The sequence below is a fragment of the Anomaloglossus baeobatrachus genome, chromosome 2 (genome assembly GCF_048569485.1).
Source record: "Anomaloglossus baeobatrachus isolate aAnoBae1 chromosome 2, aAnoBae1.hap1, whole genome shotgun sequence".
Classification (NCBI taxonomy): domain Eukaryota; kingdom Metazoa; phylum Chordata; class Amphibia; order Anura; family Aromobatidae; genus Anomaloglossus; species Anomaloglossus baeobatrachus.
The window spans coordinates 778,794,317-778,811,146 of NC_134354.1; the positions used below are offsets into that span (position 1 = coordinate 778,794,317).

At 41.7% G+C, this 16,830-nt stretch overlaps 1 protein-coding gene across 5 annotated transcripts in view; it reads left to right on the forward strand.

The window, feature by feature from the left end:
* FAT3 (FAT atypical cadherin 3) overlaps positions 1-16,830 on the forward strand; it is an 846,518-nt gene that overhangs the window by 290,431 nt on the left and 539,257 nt on the right. For all 5 annotated transcript variants that reach the window (XM_075337574.1, XM_075337573.1, XM_075337576.1 and 2 more), the window contains one exon: positions 757-4,070. In XM_075337574.1, coding sequence (XP_075193689.1) covers positions 788-4,070 — 3,283 coding nt within the window. In that variant the 5' untranslated portion in view covers positions 757-787. The remainder of the gene's footprint in view (positions 1-756; positions 4,071-16,830) is intronic.

Consider the following 16,830-nt stretch of genomic DNA (forward strand, 5'->3'; position numbering starts at 1 on the left):
CTCAGGCTGCTAATTGGCACATACAGCTGTTTCCTCCCTATTTAAAGCACAGCTTCCTTCCAGTATGCACTGATAATAACTTCAGCATAGCTCCAGCGATCCCGGTCTTGGTGGTTATCATGTTAATGGTGATCTGTCTTGCGATATTAGGTGGTGTGAACGTTCCCCTGTTGTGCGTTACTTTCTTCCCTTTTTCTTCCCCTGTACACATATTGTCTCTCCTTTGTGTTTTGAGTGCTGTGTGTAAGAGTTTGCATTCTCCCTTGTCCGTGTCATTTTGGGGGGTTTTGTCATTGTGTTTTCCGGCCAAGGTTGTGGGAGAGGAGGAGTAAGATCAGGGCTCAGACAGGTGTTAGGATCACGCTGGAGGCTCGGACCTTGTGACCATCAAACCTACCTCCGTGGTAAGAGACAGCGCAGAGTCTCAAGTCTGAGGGCCAGCCTAGGGGTCCCAGTCCTGTCATTAGATACGCCATGACAGTTGGGGCTTTTGTTTGTTTGAGAATAACCCTTAAGACCAGGCCTCTGTCTCCAATTATAGACATTGTTCTGTAAAAAAATGTAAAGCTTATACCTAGACCCAACGAAGTAATGAAATATGAAAAATAATGTATTTATTTTTTTAAAAAATATTGTGTTCCATAGATGTGTTTTGTGAGATTTTTGTTTCTCTTTCCTAACACTTGATGATTGATAATGTTTTTTTATAAAGTTATATTTTGTTTCTAAACATTTCATTCTCTTTTTTTATTTTAGGAGAAAGAAAAATGATGGAATAGCTGTAAATATGGACATCTTGAAAGGCATTCAGACAACGCCTTTCAGTGTCATCACCCTATTATTTCTAAATTTACTCTTTAAATTATGTATCGGTCTCCAAGGAACCTCACCTCAGATCTTCCAGTTTACACATTCAATGTACAATGCCACAGTATTTGAAAATTCTGCTGCTCGGACTTATCTCAACAGTCAAACGAAAATTGGCATCAAACTGGCCAATCTGTCCTGGGACATCAAATACAGGATAATGTCTGGAGATGAAGAAGGGTTTTTTAAAGCCGAAGAGGTCGTAATTGGCGATTTTTGTTTTCTACGGATAAGAACAAAAGGAGGAAATTCGGCCATTTTGAATAGGGAAATTCAGGATAGCTATTTATTATCAATAAAGGCATCGGTGAGGGGGGAGGATTTGGAGGCCTGGACAAAAGTCAATGTGCAGGTCTTAGATATGAATGATTTACGACCCTTGTTCTCCCCAACCACATACTCTGTTACGATAGCGGAAAGCACTCCTATAAGGACGAGCATAGCACAGGTTACTGCCACGGATGCTGATATTGGATCCAATGGTGAATTTTATTACTATTTTAAGAATAAGGTAGACCTCTTCTCTGTCCATCCTACTAGTGGGGTTGTGACATTAAGCGGGCGGCTCAACTATGATGAGAAAAATAGATACGACCTGGAGGTTTTAGCTGTAGACCGTGGCATGAAATTGTATGGCAACAATGGCGTCAGCAGCACTGCCAAACTTTTTGTTCACATTGAACGTATTAATGAAAACGCTCCGACAGTCACTGTGGTCACTCACATTCCATCCATGTTAGACATGGATCCTTCATACGCCGTTGTTACCGTTGATGATATCGATGAAGGCGCCAACGGAGAGATCGAATCAGTTAGCATTGTCTCGGGGGATGAGTCGCAACAGTTTTCGTTAGTGAAGGAAGGAAAATGGATGAACGAGTATAAAATCAAACAAAAAGGTCCTATCGATTGGGAAAACTTTCCATACGGTGTTAATCTGACACTACAAGCTAAAGACAAAGGGTCTCCTCAAAAGTCTTCGGATTTAAATTACGTCCATATTGCCAGCCCTGAAAAAGAAAAGGTGAAGGTTAATTTCGAGAAAGAAGTTTATGACGTTATGGTCAGCGAGTTCTCTCCTCCTGGTGCCGTCGTAACGGCGGTGAAGGTGCAACCTTCATCTGCATCTGTGGAATACAAAATTTCTGAAACTGAAGATTCAGAGTATTTTAGGATTAATTCCAGAACGGGACTGATCACCACAGCGCGGCATTTAAACTTGGGTGGGAAAGATACCTATGAGATTGCAGTAATTCAGAAAAACAACGATATTCAAACAAAGGTTAGAATAAAATTAGAAGATGCCAATGATAACACCCCAGAGTTCCAACAAACCTCATATGAGGCATTTGTCAATGAAACTGTCCCTGTCGGAACAAGCGTATTGATGGTTATAGCGTTTGATAAGGACCAAGGAGAAAATGGTTATATCACTTATAGCATTGCCAGTTTGAATTCCCTACCTTTTGTCATTAACCAGTTTACGGGAACTGTCAGCACATCTGATGTTCTTGATTTCGAGTCATCTCCCGAAAGTTATAGATTTATCGTAAGAGCTTCCGATTGGGGGTCTCCATATCGCCATGAGAGTGAAGTCAATGTAACCATTCATATAGGAAACATAAATGATAATAAGCCCTTATTTGAAAAAGTAGCCTGCCAAGGAGTCATCTCTTTTGACTTTCCAACTGGTGGACACATTACTGCCGTTTCTGCCATCGATATTGACGAGCTAGAGCTTGTCAAGTATAAAATAATGTCCGGGAATGAATTAGGTTTCTTCTACTTGAACCCAGATTCTGGGGTCTTACAACTTAAGAAATCTTTTATCAGTTCTGGTCTTAGAAACAGTAACTTTGCCCTCATGATTACTGCCACAGATGGGGAAAACTTTGCTGACCCTATGTACGTAAACATAACAGTTGTCCATGGTAAGGTCCCATCTAAGTATTTTGACTGTAAGGAAACGAGGGTTGCCCAAAAATTAGCAGAAAAACTTCTCAAAAAGTCCAAGGCTAATGCCAAGTTGAACTATGAGGACAATTTGTTTGATTTCTATTCAATAAACAGGCAGCCCCCACAATTTGACAAGTCCTTTCCTTCAGATGTATCAGTCAAGGAGGACCTTCCCGTAGGTTCCTCTATACTAAAAATTAAAGCCACAGATCCCGATTCAGGGTTCAATGGAAAGGTACTCTACACTATCACAGATGGTAATATTGATAGTTGTTTCACCATTGACTTGGAATCCGGACAAATTAGCGTGCTAATGCCTATGGATCGAGAGACTTCGGATAAATATCTTCTCAACATCACAGCCTACGATTTAGGCAAACCTCAAAGATCTTCATGGAGATTGTTGACTATCCATGTCAATGATGCAAATGATAACAGTCCAACATTTCTTCAAGAAAGTTACTCAGCCAACACACTAGAGAGCACAAGCATAGGCACAGAGTTAATTCAGGTGGAAGCTCGAGACAAGGATATTGGACCCAACGGAGAAATATCTTATTCCATTTTAACCGACACCAAAAAATTTGCAATAAACAGCTCTACTGGAATAGTGTACGTAGCTGATCAACTGGACAGAGAACTCATGTCTAACTATACATTGAAAATTGAGGCAAGGGATAAAGCGGAAAATGGTCAACAACTTTTTTCAGTTGTCACCCTCAAAGTCTATTTGGATGATGTTAATGATTGCGCTCCAGTTTTTGTACCTTTCAGCTACACTGCCAAAGTATTGGAAGATTTACCAGTCGGTACCGTCATATCTTGGCTTGAAACCCAAGACCCGGATCTTGGTCTAGGCGGCCAAGTACGATATTCTTTAGTGAATGACTACAACGGCAGGTTTGAAATCGATAAAACCAGTGGAGCTATTCGCTTGAACAAGGAATTAGACTACGAAAAGCAACAATTCTACAATCTAACCGTACGCGCTAAGGATAAGGGTCGACCCGTTTCTCTATCTTCGGTTTCCTTTGTGGAAGTGGAAGTGGTGGACGTCAATGAAAATCTACACACTCCCTATTTTTCGGATTTCGCTATAACTGGATCTATCAAAGAGAATTCACGTATCGGAACTAGCGTGTTGCAAGTTGTGGCAAGAGATGAAGATACCGGCAGAGATGGTGAAATACAATACTCCATAAGGGATGGAAGTGGTCTCGGAAGATTCAGCATTGATGAAGAAACCGGTAAGTGACTAAACGTACTCAAAAAAATCTAACAAAATACAAAATATTTAAATTCTACTATTTCTGGTTCAGTTAATACATTTTAAGAGGAGAACATTTGATATATATATTTTGGCTGAGTAAGTCAGTTTGAAAAAATCGCAACCATATTGGAGCTCATGGTTTCACCACTTGTCATGGACCATTTGTATTTATATATTTCGAATTAGGTATTGTCTTAATTTCCAAAAGATTTCTATCATAAAATAGTTTCAAAAATAGTTGCAATAACAGACACAGCTGGCGTCTTCCTAAAAAAGTTGAACTTTATTTTTGATCCTGAATGAGCTCCGTAAAAATCGTCTATCAGTATGAGATGACTGTTCCAACCAAGCACAGGCTCTCGGTGCACCCTTGGTTTACCCAAACACTTAAGTGCATCTTTGCACCTGCATGTTTTCCATCAATCAACACCCCTTTCTTCTTTGATTAACAGATGTTGGTTTACCATAGCCAGAGGAAAGTAGAAATTGATGGAAAACAAGTAAAGTATTTTTTTTATGACGCACTTTTCCTCCCAGAATTTGAGAGGGAAATGAGGGATGCTTCTTTTAAGCCGAATGTAACTTACTGGGGCATGGTAGCGATTGGTCACAGGAAGCAGGGACGATGCTGTGAGCTGTGCTGCGGATGGTGCTAGTGCTCGCTGCAGGCTGTGAGGCAAGGGCCATCCTGAAAATGTTGGCGGTGTAAGCTGCACATAATGGCGCCCGAAGTTGGCGCATGCGCAGATTGAGCTCTCGTCTCAAGATCTCTTCTGTGCACACGCCGCTTCCCAGCAACGGAATTAAGGAAAATGGAGCCCAGAGGTGGCACGTGCACAGATGAGATCTCGTCTCGTTATTGAGCCAATAGCTCAGTCTGCGCATGCGCCAACTATGAGTGCCATTTCTATGAAGCCCGCACCGCCGACAGTTTCTGGATGTTCCTGCCTCACAGCGCTTGCAGGAAGCATCCCGGACACCTGCCGCACCACCCACAGCATCGCCCTACTTCATCACCACCCCTGCCTCCTATGACCTTGCTCTACCACCACTGCCCCGCCTGGTAAGACACCACCGGATTATAAGACGGACCCCATTTTATTATTTTTTTTTCTGTAAATTTGGGGTGCATCTTATAATCCGGGGTGTCTTATGAAACAAAAAGTACAGTAATTGGGAAGGTGCACAGAACTGTTTGACCACACCAAGGGTGCACCGTTCACCTGTGCTTGGTTTGAACAGTCATTTTGTGGTGACAGATTGCCTTTAAGTTAGGATATCCAATAAACTTTTAAAAATAATGTAAATGACAAAAAAAAGCCGCCTTTTAATGTACAATGAACTGTTAACGAAAAATATGACTCTTCGTGATAAAAGGTATCATGATTGTAATTTTTATTTTCCTGCAGAAAATTGGTTGATTTTTCGAAATTCACTTCTTACTGGTTCCTAAAAACTTCAGCTGAGTCAGCTGGGTAATTTGGACTCCAGCCTGTTGAGATATGTGTAAAAACCATTTGGCAATATGATCTCCGATCCTTAAAAGTCATTAGCGGATTGCTATTGGGCTAGTGGCAGCTAAAACACCTCTGAATAATTAATCTTCTGTCTAGTTACAGAGAGATTCACGGATTGCATTACCTTACACTGACAGGCCTGTTTATTTACCGTTTGTTTAGTTCATGTGCTCATTATGAAGTGGCCATCGATTTTAGGTTAAAGGTTTGCCGCAAATCCAGATGTGTCATGGCTTATTAGCTAAGACAATTAATGATGGCTGGCGGCACCTCTGCCTTATGTCTCGATCATTTATTTATTTTTTCCTAAAGTTGTTTCTTGAGTGTAATGGATCCATGTAATAGAGTTGGACTCTGGGTCATTGACTAGTTTGTATGCCGGTCGGCGCTAATCATCTACATGATGTCTAACATGGTCTTGTTATACTGTTCGTGATATATTGTTTCTACATCACAGAAATTTTATATATTTCCTTTTGTTTTAGAATCGGGGTCCACCAGGGTCTTCTCCGCCATTACTTTCAAGATTACGGTGGAGAAGAGCCCATGGTGGACCTATCTAGGCTGTACAAGATCGATCTATCTACAGATTGTTCATCCATCATGTCGCCGTGGCTCGAGATCGAGCTAAAGGCCGTTAAAAGAATGGAGAGTAGAAAAGTTTTTGAAGGCAAAATGTCGTAAGAAGGTTAACCGCAAATAGGGAATGAAGGATTTACTATTGCCCCAGGACAGATATCACTAACGCGCTAACATTAAGAATGAAATGAGACCCTGAGTCAGTATTCCTTGAGACTTGAGCCATTATTACATGGGGTGCAGAGGTAGCCATCGCTGTATAGCCCTAGTGCTTCAGTGACTTACCTGCCTCGTAGAAGACATCATTATTACAAATAATGCACGATCAATGGGGGGTCATGTTATAGATATATATACCGTATTTTTATAGTACGCACTTTTCCTCCTAAAAATTTGGGAGGAAAATGAGGGGTGTACCTTATAATCCGAATGCACCTTTCCAGGAGGTGGTGGAGAGGGGCCGCAAGAGGCAGGGGCAATGCTGGGGCCTTCAGGGAGCTGTGCTGAAGCCTGCGGGCAGTGAGGTAGGGGCATCCTGAAAATATTAAGTAATGGCGCCCGGAGGCGGCACATGCACATATGGAGCTCTTGGCTCAAGACCTCATCTGCGCACGCGCCGCCTCCAGCCCACTGATCTGCCAACAGGAGACTTAAGGAGATCTCGGCTTGTCATTGAACAGATAGCTTGATCTGCGCACACGCCGACTCCAGGTGCCATTTCTTTGAAGCCCACACCGCTGACAGTTTCTGGAAGTTGCCTACTTCACATCATCTGCACCACCTGCCAGCCGCACCACCCCGCAGCATCTCCCTACCACACCACCGTCCCTGCCTTCTTTGACCCCGCTCTATAACCTCCCGGTAAGACACCACCGGATTGTAAGACGCACCCCTTTTTTTACCCTTTTTTTTTTCTCTGTCTCTTTGGGGTGCGTCTTATAATCCGGTGCGTCTTACAAACCGGAAAATACGGTATATATTAGCGACGGGAACAACCTCTGCATCTTGAGGAAAGAAGGTTTAAACATTCACAGATGAAGATTCTTTACTGTAAGAGCAGTGAGACTATGGACCACTCTGCCACATGGTGTTGTATTGGTTGATTCACTACTACAATTCAAGAGGATGCTCTTCTTGAAAAAACAAATTATTACGGTTATGAGTAGTAGATTCTGTGATTGGACATTGGTCCAGCGAACTTGTCTGATTGTCATAAGTGAAGTCGAGAAGGAATGTCTCCTCTAATTAGGAGCTTACTGTCTGCCCCATGGGGTTTTACCTTCCTCTGGATCAACATGTTAGGCTATAGATAGAACTCAATGGACTTAAGTCTACTTTCAACCTTAAAAAGTATGAAACATCATTCACCATCTTGGATTGGTTGACAGTTCTTGTCCCACATCTCCTGTCTACAATCAGTGGGTTGATTCTTTACCTTGTTTTTCTAACATTGACACTCTTTAGAGAAAGGATCTCTTAATTGGCTCTCTGTACTCTTTAAAGTTGCTGCCAACTAAGACTTGTCCCCATCTCTAGATTCCCCACCGCCACCACATGTTCCACTTCTTTGTTACGTACGGCCATGAATTTTGCTATAATTCTCCTCATCCTATCACTTGTAGGGTCCCTGGAGCCAATGCTCCTTGAAAATTCTGGCAAATAGTTTGGATTGTTCTCTATGTAAGGCCCCCTACGAGGCCATATCAACAAATTGTCATGTGTATGGGAGTATCGGTCAACTGATGGTCGGGAAGGATATCATTCGGGCATGTCCCATTTTGGACTGTCAATAGCTTTGTACTTCAGGGACTAAGCCACCTGCAGACATATTTGTTGGCAGGTTTGTCATAGAGAACACAGAAGCGCTGTAGAAGCCAAGATGGTTGTCGGCCAAACGAACAACCAAAGTATTATATCATTCAGTCGAGGACCATCTAATATGTATGGCTGACTTGAGGCAACTAACGGTTTACTGTGATCTGATTAGCTTCAAAAATTTTTGGCAACCAATTTGATGGGATGACTTACAGGATGTTTGAACATTCAGAACCAAAAAAGGCTAAAACAATCATTCATATCTTTAGATTGTTGACCTTAGGTTAGGGGTACTTTGCACGTTGCGACATCGCTACTGCGATATCGTCGGGGTCAAATCGAAAGTGACGCACATCCGGCGCCAGTAACGATGTTGCAACATGTAAAACGATCGCAAAAGCGTCGTAAATCGGCGATCTGTGTAGTGTCGGCCATTTCCATAATGTCGGGTCGACCTCAGGTACAATGTTGTTCCTCGCTCCTGCGGCAGCACACATCGCTGTGTGTGAAGCCGCAGGAGCGAGGAACTTCTCCTTACCTGTGTCCACCGGCTATGTGGAAGGAAGGAGGTGGGCGGGATGTTTATGTCCCGCTCATCTCCGCCCCTCCGCTTCTATTGGCCGCCTGCCATGTGACGTCGCTGTGACGCCGCACAACCCGCCCCCTTAGGAAGGAGGTGGGTCGCCTGCTAGAGCGACGTCGCAGGGCAGGTGAGTGCATGTGAAGCTGCCGTAGCGATAATGTTCGCTACGGCAGCTATCACAAGATATCGCATGTGCAACGGGGGTGGGTACTATCGCGCTCGGCATCGCCAGCATCGGTTAGCAATGTCGTAGCGTGCAAAGTACCCCTTAGTTTCAATTTACATTCCTAAACTCTTTGGATTGGAGAACTTGGCACTTGTTTCTTTCAGCCTCCTTCCAAAATCCTAGGGTTGATTCTGGTGCATGAATTTAGCTCAAAAGCAAAAATGCTCTTTTATTGTGTCTTTTTGAACAAAAAGTCTCATGTTCCTCTGAAATGTCCAAAAGTTTGGCCACAAAAATGAGACGAAAAAGAAATGAGACTGGAGAAAATTTGCATAAAAATGTTGCAACTTATTAAAAGGAACCTGTAACCAGATTTTGGCTTCTAAACTAAAACTAGCACATTAAGCAGCGTCTGTGCCGTATTCTATAAAGGTGCACGTTACCCCCTAAAACCTCTGTAGACCCCACAAATACCTTTTATAAAATCTCCCGCCCTGTACGTAAATTGTCCAGTCCAATGGGCATCCTAATCTGCACTTCCTGTCCGTCCTTTCGCTGTGTTCCTGAGCTAATTGACGTGGATGACACCTCGAGAGCCATTCACAAAAGCAGGCAAAATCTCACTCCAGCGCAGACACATTCCCGTCAGGTGCACTTTGTTTTGCCCTATTGCGGGCAAAGCCGAAACATAGGTGCACCTGCGCGAACCGGCGAGTTCTCTGCGCAGGTGCGAGATTTTGCCCAGCGATGTGCAAGATGCGGGTGACGTCATCCACATTCCCAGGCAAAATGTCGCGCCTGCGCAGAGAACTGGCCAATTCGCGCAGGCCCACCTATGTTTTCGGCTCTGTCCACAATTGGGTAAAGGACAGTGCACCTGCCGGGTATGTGTCTGCTCAGGTGCCCACCTATGTGGATGGTGCCAAAGGCGTCATCCACATCAATCGGTTCAGGAGGACGGCGAAAGGAGGGACAGGAGGCGCAGTTTGTACACCCATCGGATCGGACCGGACAATTTACATACATGGCAGAAGATTTTATAAGGTTTTTGTGGGGTCTACAGGGGGTAATGTTCACCATTATAGAATGCAGCACAGCTGCTGCTTAAGGTGCTAATTTTAGTTCAGAAGGCCAAAATCTGATGATCGATTCCCTTTCAAGAGTCACAGTTGGTGAATTGGCGGCAACCATCTAGAAACAACAACCACGCCCAAAATCCAAAATGTTAAGGATAAAAAAAAGAAAAGTAAAAAGAGCAGACTTGCAAAATGTGAAACTCAAAAAGCAGAATTTGGTGCAAATCCAAAACAGGCTAAAAACTTGACAAAATAAAGCAAATTCAGTAGTGAATCGGTTACTTAATGAGTTAATAAAAGATTTCGGCTCGACCTCTTAATATTATAAACCTTTACATATTTGAGATTTTTGAGATACAGTAAAAGCTTGGAGGACGTTCAGGGGATTAATGGTTTCAGATAAGGTTAGAAGACTTCCCTCAGTTGGAGACTGAACGGGCTGTATGATAAATGATTATTTCTGGAGAACCTGTTTTCTCAATATTTTAGCCTAATTATTGCTGCCACCTGAATCTGTGAACTAATCTTGTAGCTTAAAGAGGACTTGACATTAAATCATAAGAAGACAATTTTTGCTTTTATTTTATTTCCTCTGTATGGTTCCAAAAATATGGATCTTTTTAGAGCAGAGCAGCCTAAAGACAAGGAGGTTTACGAATTCAACCAAATGTTCATCAGTAAAAGAAAAATGGATAATTTTTCTAGCACTGTTTTTGCTATGTAATATGAGGACAGCATGATGTATGGGATAAAACACTGAATACAGAGATGCTTCTCTTATTAAGGTCTGTGATGTTGTTTATTTTAAATGATTGTTTTAGCAGCAGGAGATTATCATTGCTTGGGCTACATCAGCTACAGCAAGGTGTGAGCCTGTTCTTCTGATAAGCAGCTCACTGTCTATAGACATTGTACATACAGAGTTTGGTGTGGGCGGAGTTAGCTTTCTCAGCTATGCTGTATTGCTAAATTTAAAAATCCTGATTGTGTCAAAACTGCTGCCCCCAGTAATCTAAGTAATACAGTCATATGAAAAAGTTTGGGCACCCCTATTAATGTTAACCTTTTTTCTTTATAACAGTTTGGGTTTTTGCAACAGCTATTTCAGTTTCATATATCTAATAACTGATGGACTGAGTAATATTTCTGGATTGAAATGAGGTTTATTGTACTAACAGAAAATGTGCAATCCGCATTTAAACAAAATTTGACCGGCGCAAACCCTTATCAATTTCTTGATTTGAACACTCCTTACTTACTAAAGCACTAAATTGGTTTTGTAACCTCATTGAGCTTTGAACCTCATAGGCAGGTGCATCCAATCATGAGAAAAGGTATTTAAGGTGGCCACTTGCAAGTAGTTCTCCTATTTGAATCTCCTATGAAGAGTGGCATCATGGGCTCCTCAAAACAACTCTCAAATGATCTGAAAACAAAGATTATTCAACATAGTTGTTCAGGGGAAGGTACAAAAAGTTGTCTCAGAGATTTAAACTGTCAGTTTCCACTGTGAGGAACATAGTAAGGAAATGGAAGAACACAGGTACAGTTCTTGTTAAGCCCAGAAGTGGCCGGCCAAGCAAAATATCAGAAAGGCAGAGAAGAAGAATGGTAAGAACAGTCAAGGACAATCCACAGGCCACCTCCAAAGACCTGCAGCAGCATCTTGCTGCAGATGGTGTTAATGTGCATTGGTCAACAATACAGCGCACGTTGCACAAGGAGAAGCTATATTGGAGAGTGATGCGAAAGAAGCCGTTTCTGCAAGCACGCCACAAACAGAGTCGCCTGAGGTATGCAAAAGCACATTTGGACAAGCCAGTTAAATTTTGGACGAAGGTCCTGTGGACTGATGAAACAAAGACTGAGTTGTTTGGTCATACAAAAAGGCGTTATGCATGGAGGCAAAAAACACAGCATTCCAAGAAAAGCACTTGCTACCCACAGTAAAATTTATTAAGGTTCCATCATGCTTTGGGGCTGTGTGGCCAATGCCGGCACCGGGAATCTTGTTAAAGTTGAGGGTCACATGGATTCAACTCAGTATCAGCAGATTTTTGACAATAATGTGCAAGAATCAGTGACGAAGTTGAAGTTACGCAGGGGATGGATATTTCAGCAAGACAATGATCCAAAACACCGCTCCTACTCAGGCATTCATGCATAGGACAATTACAATGTTCTGGAATGGCCATCCCAGTCCCCAGACCTGAATATCATTGAAAATCTGTGTGATGATGTGAAGTGGCGGTCCTTGCTCGGCGACCATCAAACTTAACTGAACTGGAATTGTTTTGTAAACAGGAATGGTCAAATCTACCTTCATCCAGGATCCAGGAACTCGTTAAAAGCTACAGGAAGCGACTAGAGGCTGGGATTTTTGCAAAAGGAGGATCTACAAAATATTAATGTCACTTTTATGTTGAGGTGCCCATACTTTTGCACCATTCAAATTTTGTTTAAATGCGGATTGCACATTTTCTGTTAGTACAATAAACCTCATTTCAATCCAGAAATATTACTCAGTCCATCAGTTATTAGATATATGAAACTGAAATAGCAAAAACCCAAATTGTTATAAAGAAAAAAGGTTAACATTAATAGGGGTGCCCAAACTTTTTTAAATGACTGTATATTGTTGGAATCAGCGTCTTTTTTTTTTCAGATGAGGTAGCAAAAAGCTGATGAGAGTTTCTCTTTAAGAGAGTAACACACTTAAAGGTGTGGTCCATTACAAAGTAGTGGCCGCATCGATGTAAAGCTGTAACAGAAGACTTTTTCTAAATACCTTCTGATGTCAATTCTGCCTGTGAGCAGCGCTATCACTTTCCGCTCATCCCCTTCACGTGACCTGGGCTGCAGTGACCTCTGATGTCCAGTGATGTCACATCAAGTTCCGGAATTGGAAGTTGACCCGGCATCACCAAGGTGGAACCCAATCTCCCTGAGTGATTGGGCTGTGGGCAGAGTTTCACTGCACATCACAGCCCAGCATCACTCGTGCTTGCGGCGCTCTGTGGTGAAGGAGAGTACGTGAGAGATGCTGGGCTGTGACATGCGATGAAACTCCGACACAGCCCAGTTACTCATGGAGGTTCCCGCCTTGGTGATGCCGGGTCATCTTCCAATTCCAGAAGTTGACGTGACATCACCGGACATGAGAGGTCACTGCAGCCCAGGGTCACGTGATAAGGATGAACAGACAGCGATAGAGCCACTCATAGGCAGAACTGACAACAAAAGGTATTTAGAAAAAACCCTCTGACTCAGCTTTACATCAATGTGGCCACTTTCCTTTGTTGTGGACCATCTCTTTAAAAAATAATGTGGTACTCCTAACTGCCTCCAATAGTGGTCAAGAAGATGCTTTTATCATGGTAATATATATTCATTATTATAATGAAAAAATATCAGTAGACCCATGGTACGCTGATCTGAACATAGATCGGAGGATAGGGATTTAGGGTTTGTGCAACAGTCAAGCCATTAACCTTTGTCCAAGAAATTGTGCCAAAAATTGTTGTGTTGGCCTATCCTCTGGTTTCATGTACATGGCTGTTTTATAAATCTGTCCATACAGTGCTTGTAAGTGGCCCTCTGTAAGAAGGGTCTATATGAACCTACACACAATGTCTACGACTTCGGAATGTAGACTCGTATGTATTTCCGGTGTTGCCATACTTGGCCTTGGATGTACAACATTATTACTGGTTCTAATATTTTTTTATAAATATTCTTTATTTTTTTATATACTATTTTTCTTTCTTAAAGCCCACACCGATAGGTCTAGCAGTAATTTTCTCTGTATATAAAGGCTGCCTTATACTCCTTGTTCTCAAGTTATGCAGAACATTCCCCTTGTCTTTTGTGGACGGTAAAATATTCAAATTATTTCCATACTTTGATAATTTTTTTCCCCGTCTTTTTGTTTTTTCTATTATTGCTTTCATCACTTTCTTATAATAACTCGAGACTCTTCTAGAATAAGATGCCTGTTAATGGATGAGAACATGCTCAAACTGGATACAGATGTTCTTCACCTCAACGGCTTACACCAAGTCTATGAGAGGACCCTGTGTTCGAATGCAAATTCGGACGTGAATATTTTTTGGGGGGGGTGTGAAAGCAGTCTGTCTTCGATCGCGAGGTAAACATTTCCGTGAGGTCTTTCGATGCATTTATACAGTAATTGAATCTCCGTAGGAGAGATCACCCAAGACTGTTTTCCATGAATGTATCGAAAACTATTGACGTTTCGAAGACCTTGGAAGACCCTATTGATTTTTTTTCTTTTTTAATTGGGATGAGGTTTCAAAAAATAATTGCAATGTAGACTAAAACCAAATGTGTTCCCGAGGAGAATGAAAAAAAAAAAAGCATCGTAAGATACAGGAGAATAAAGCCGCGAACCTAGAGTAGAACTAGAAGAGTCAACTTTGGGAATTTTAATGTCTACATTCAAAGGTTCTCGGCACAACAAGATTTTCTCTCCATTCATATTGGAGACTGTCGGTAAATAGGATAAAGATTAAAGGAATTTGAAGAAAGTCTATTTTATATCTATATTTCACCAGAACGATCATAAAAGTATGGGGAACCCAAAGCATCTGAGAGGACGTCGGGAAGCCTGAGGGCATCAGCCGGTAAATAATTCCACGTGTTCTCCAAAGCTCAATAATTGAATCACAAAACAAGGGAGGCCATTGTGTTCACCCATAAATACTGCTATATCATGATAAATCATGTTGATAAGAGTCGCCCGAAGCAAGACTTCTACACACATGGGCTTCAACCTTTTTGTGAGCTTTTTTCGTTGACTTTGAGGTACATGAAAGATGAGACGGTAATGGACTTGCTTGATATTATGCCAATTTTGATCAGTGGTCATGGCTTGGATTTTGGAGCAGTGGTTCAGTCTAAAATGTAAAAAATAATTTAAAATTCAAAAATGTTTTAATTAGTGATTATAAAATAGAGACCTTCATGGGACCAGAAGGACAATATTATGAACCCGTGGAGTCCAAGTGTGGATAGGGCTTTATCAAAGTATACCCTTATGCTACATCTTTTTCTCCATTTTTTGAGTGTGTCCAGTAAAAAAAAAACTAACAAAATCACTAAAAACACAATAAAAAATTGTTTTATTAATTTGTATGGAAAAACATCAGTATGTTCAGGCTTTGGAACGCCTTTTAAATACTTCAGGCTTTCAAAGACGACATTTTCTGCTAGGAAGATGCTGAAAACTTTACTTTTTAAGCATTTTGTTAGCGTTTCTGCTTCAAAAAGCACTAATATTTTGTTTTATTGTTTTGTGGATTTTAAAAAGGCACAGTACAAAAAAATTCCCCCAAAATGCTAAAAAGAAAACGCCAATGACCAAATAAAAATGCTAAAATAGATGCTTCAGATTTACAAAATTCCAGAGAAAAAGAACAATTGTGCGTGAAAGCTTGATGGTTTTGGCCACCTGAAAAAGATACAGTGTGAACTTACACTAATAATTTTTTTTCAGCTTCCAAAAACTAGTACATTGCAGATATATAAAACCACAAACAACAAAACGCAGGTAGTACTCACCATTCCTGGGTTGGGCGCTGACCGCTGCTCTGGTCTTGTAGTATTGGCTGCAGTGGTAACATCACAACTTCAACTCACATCACCGCTGTAACTAATCATCCATCTCAGCGAAACATACTGTCTATATCGGCAGAACCAAGTGATTGGCTGCAGTGGTTATATTACTTCTTCAGCTCACATAACCACTTTATTTACCCAGCTCAGCGAATCATACTGTCTATATCGGCAGAACCAATTGATTGGCTGCAGTGGTTACATTACGACTTCAGCTCATATCATTGCTGTAACTAATCACCCATGTCAGCAAATCATACTGTCTATATCGGGAGAGCCAAGTGATTAGCTGCAGTGGTTACATAATGACTTTAATTCATATCACCACTGTAATTAATCACCCATCTCAGCAAATCATACTGTCTATATCGGCAGAACCAAGTGATTGACTGCAGTGGTGATGAGCACTGCAGCCGATATACCAAGAAGAGGCAAGTAAGCTGCTGCCAGACTCTCTTGGCGGAGGCCTTTTCTGAAAACATACCCAATACTTATTTCCACCATCATCATCTATCGGAGGACGTTGCGAGGCTCCCATACACATGTCCCACAGTTACCGGTCCTGTTGAGGTTGCTGCATGCTTCAGACAATCATCTTTCGCTAGAGAAGTTCCTTGAAATAAAGGTGTGTTGAAAGCGGAAGGGACATCACATGCTCCATTTCCCTACAGCTCCTCCGGTGGAGAAGTAAAGGATTGCATCGTTTAAGTGGATACCTGAGTTGCCTCTTTGGAGGACCCATTTTGGTGGGAAGCTCTTTGTGTGCTCTCTATATTGTTTTATTCCTAAATTTTGGATTCCCCTCATTACAAACCGATTGGTAAATGTAGTGCCGGAGAGAACACGTCATTTCACAATGGATGTTAATTGGAAGGAGAGATGAAGATCCCACATAGCACCAGATTTTTAAAAGGTGACTTGTAAAGCGAAAAATAACTAAGTGTGAACCCAGCCTTATCTCGTTAGCAGTTACACAATGTATCTGTACAGCTCACCGTCTAACAGTAGAAAGCTGGTTACAAATTAGTCAGCGCTAATGAGGCGGCAAAAGTAATCAGTAGAGGACATTAATCATGACCGGCCACACAACAATACCAGACACTTCCCTGAGGGGCAGATTTTAGGGAGAGGGCAGCTAGGGAAACAGGAGAGGACATTTGCAATTCAAAGGTTCTTCTCAACATGTTCTGCATCTCCCATTAGTCAGTGCTAAAAAGCCCAAACCTGAGGTTGTAACACAATGCGATCTCTGAGCCAGCCTGCAAAAACCAGGTTATGAATAATATACAGTATATATATATATACATTTGTTTTCACTGTATAAATATACTACTCACAAAAAGATAAGGTTATTTGGCTTTAGGTGA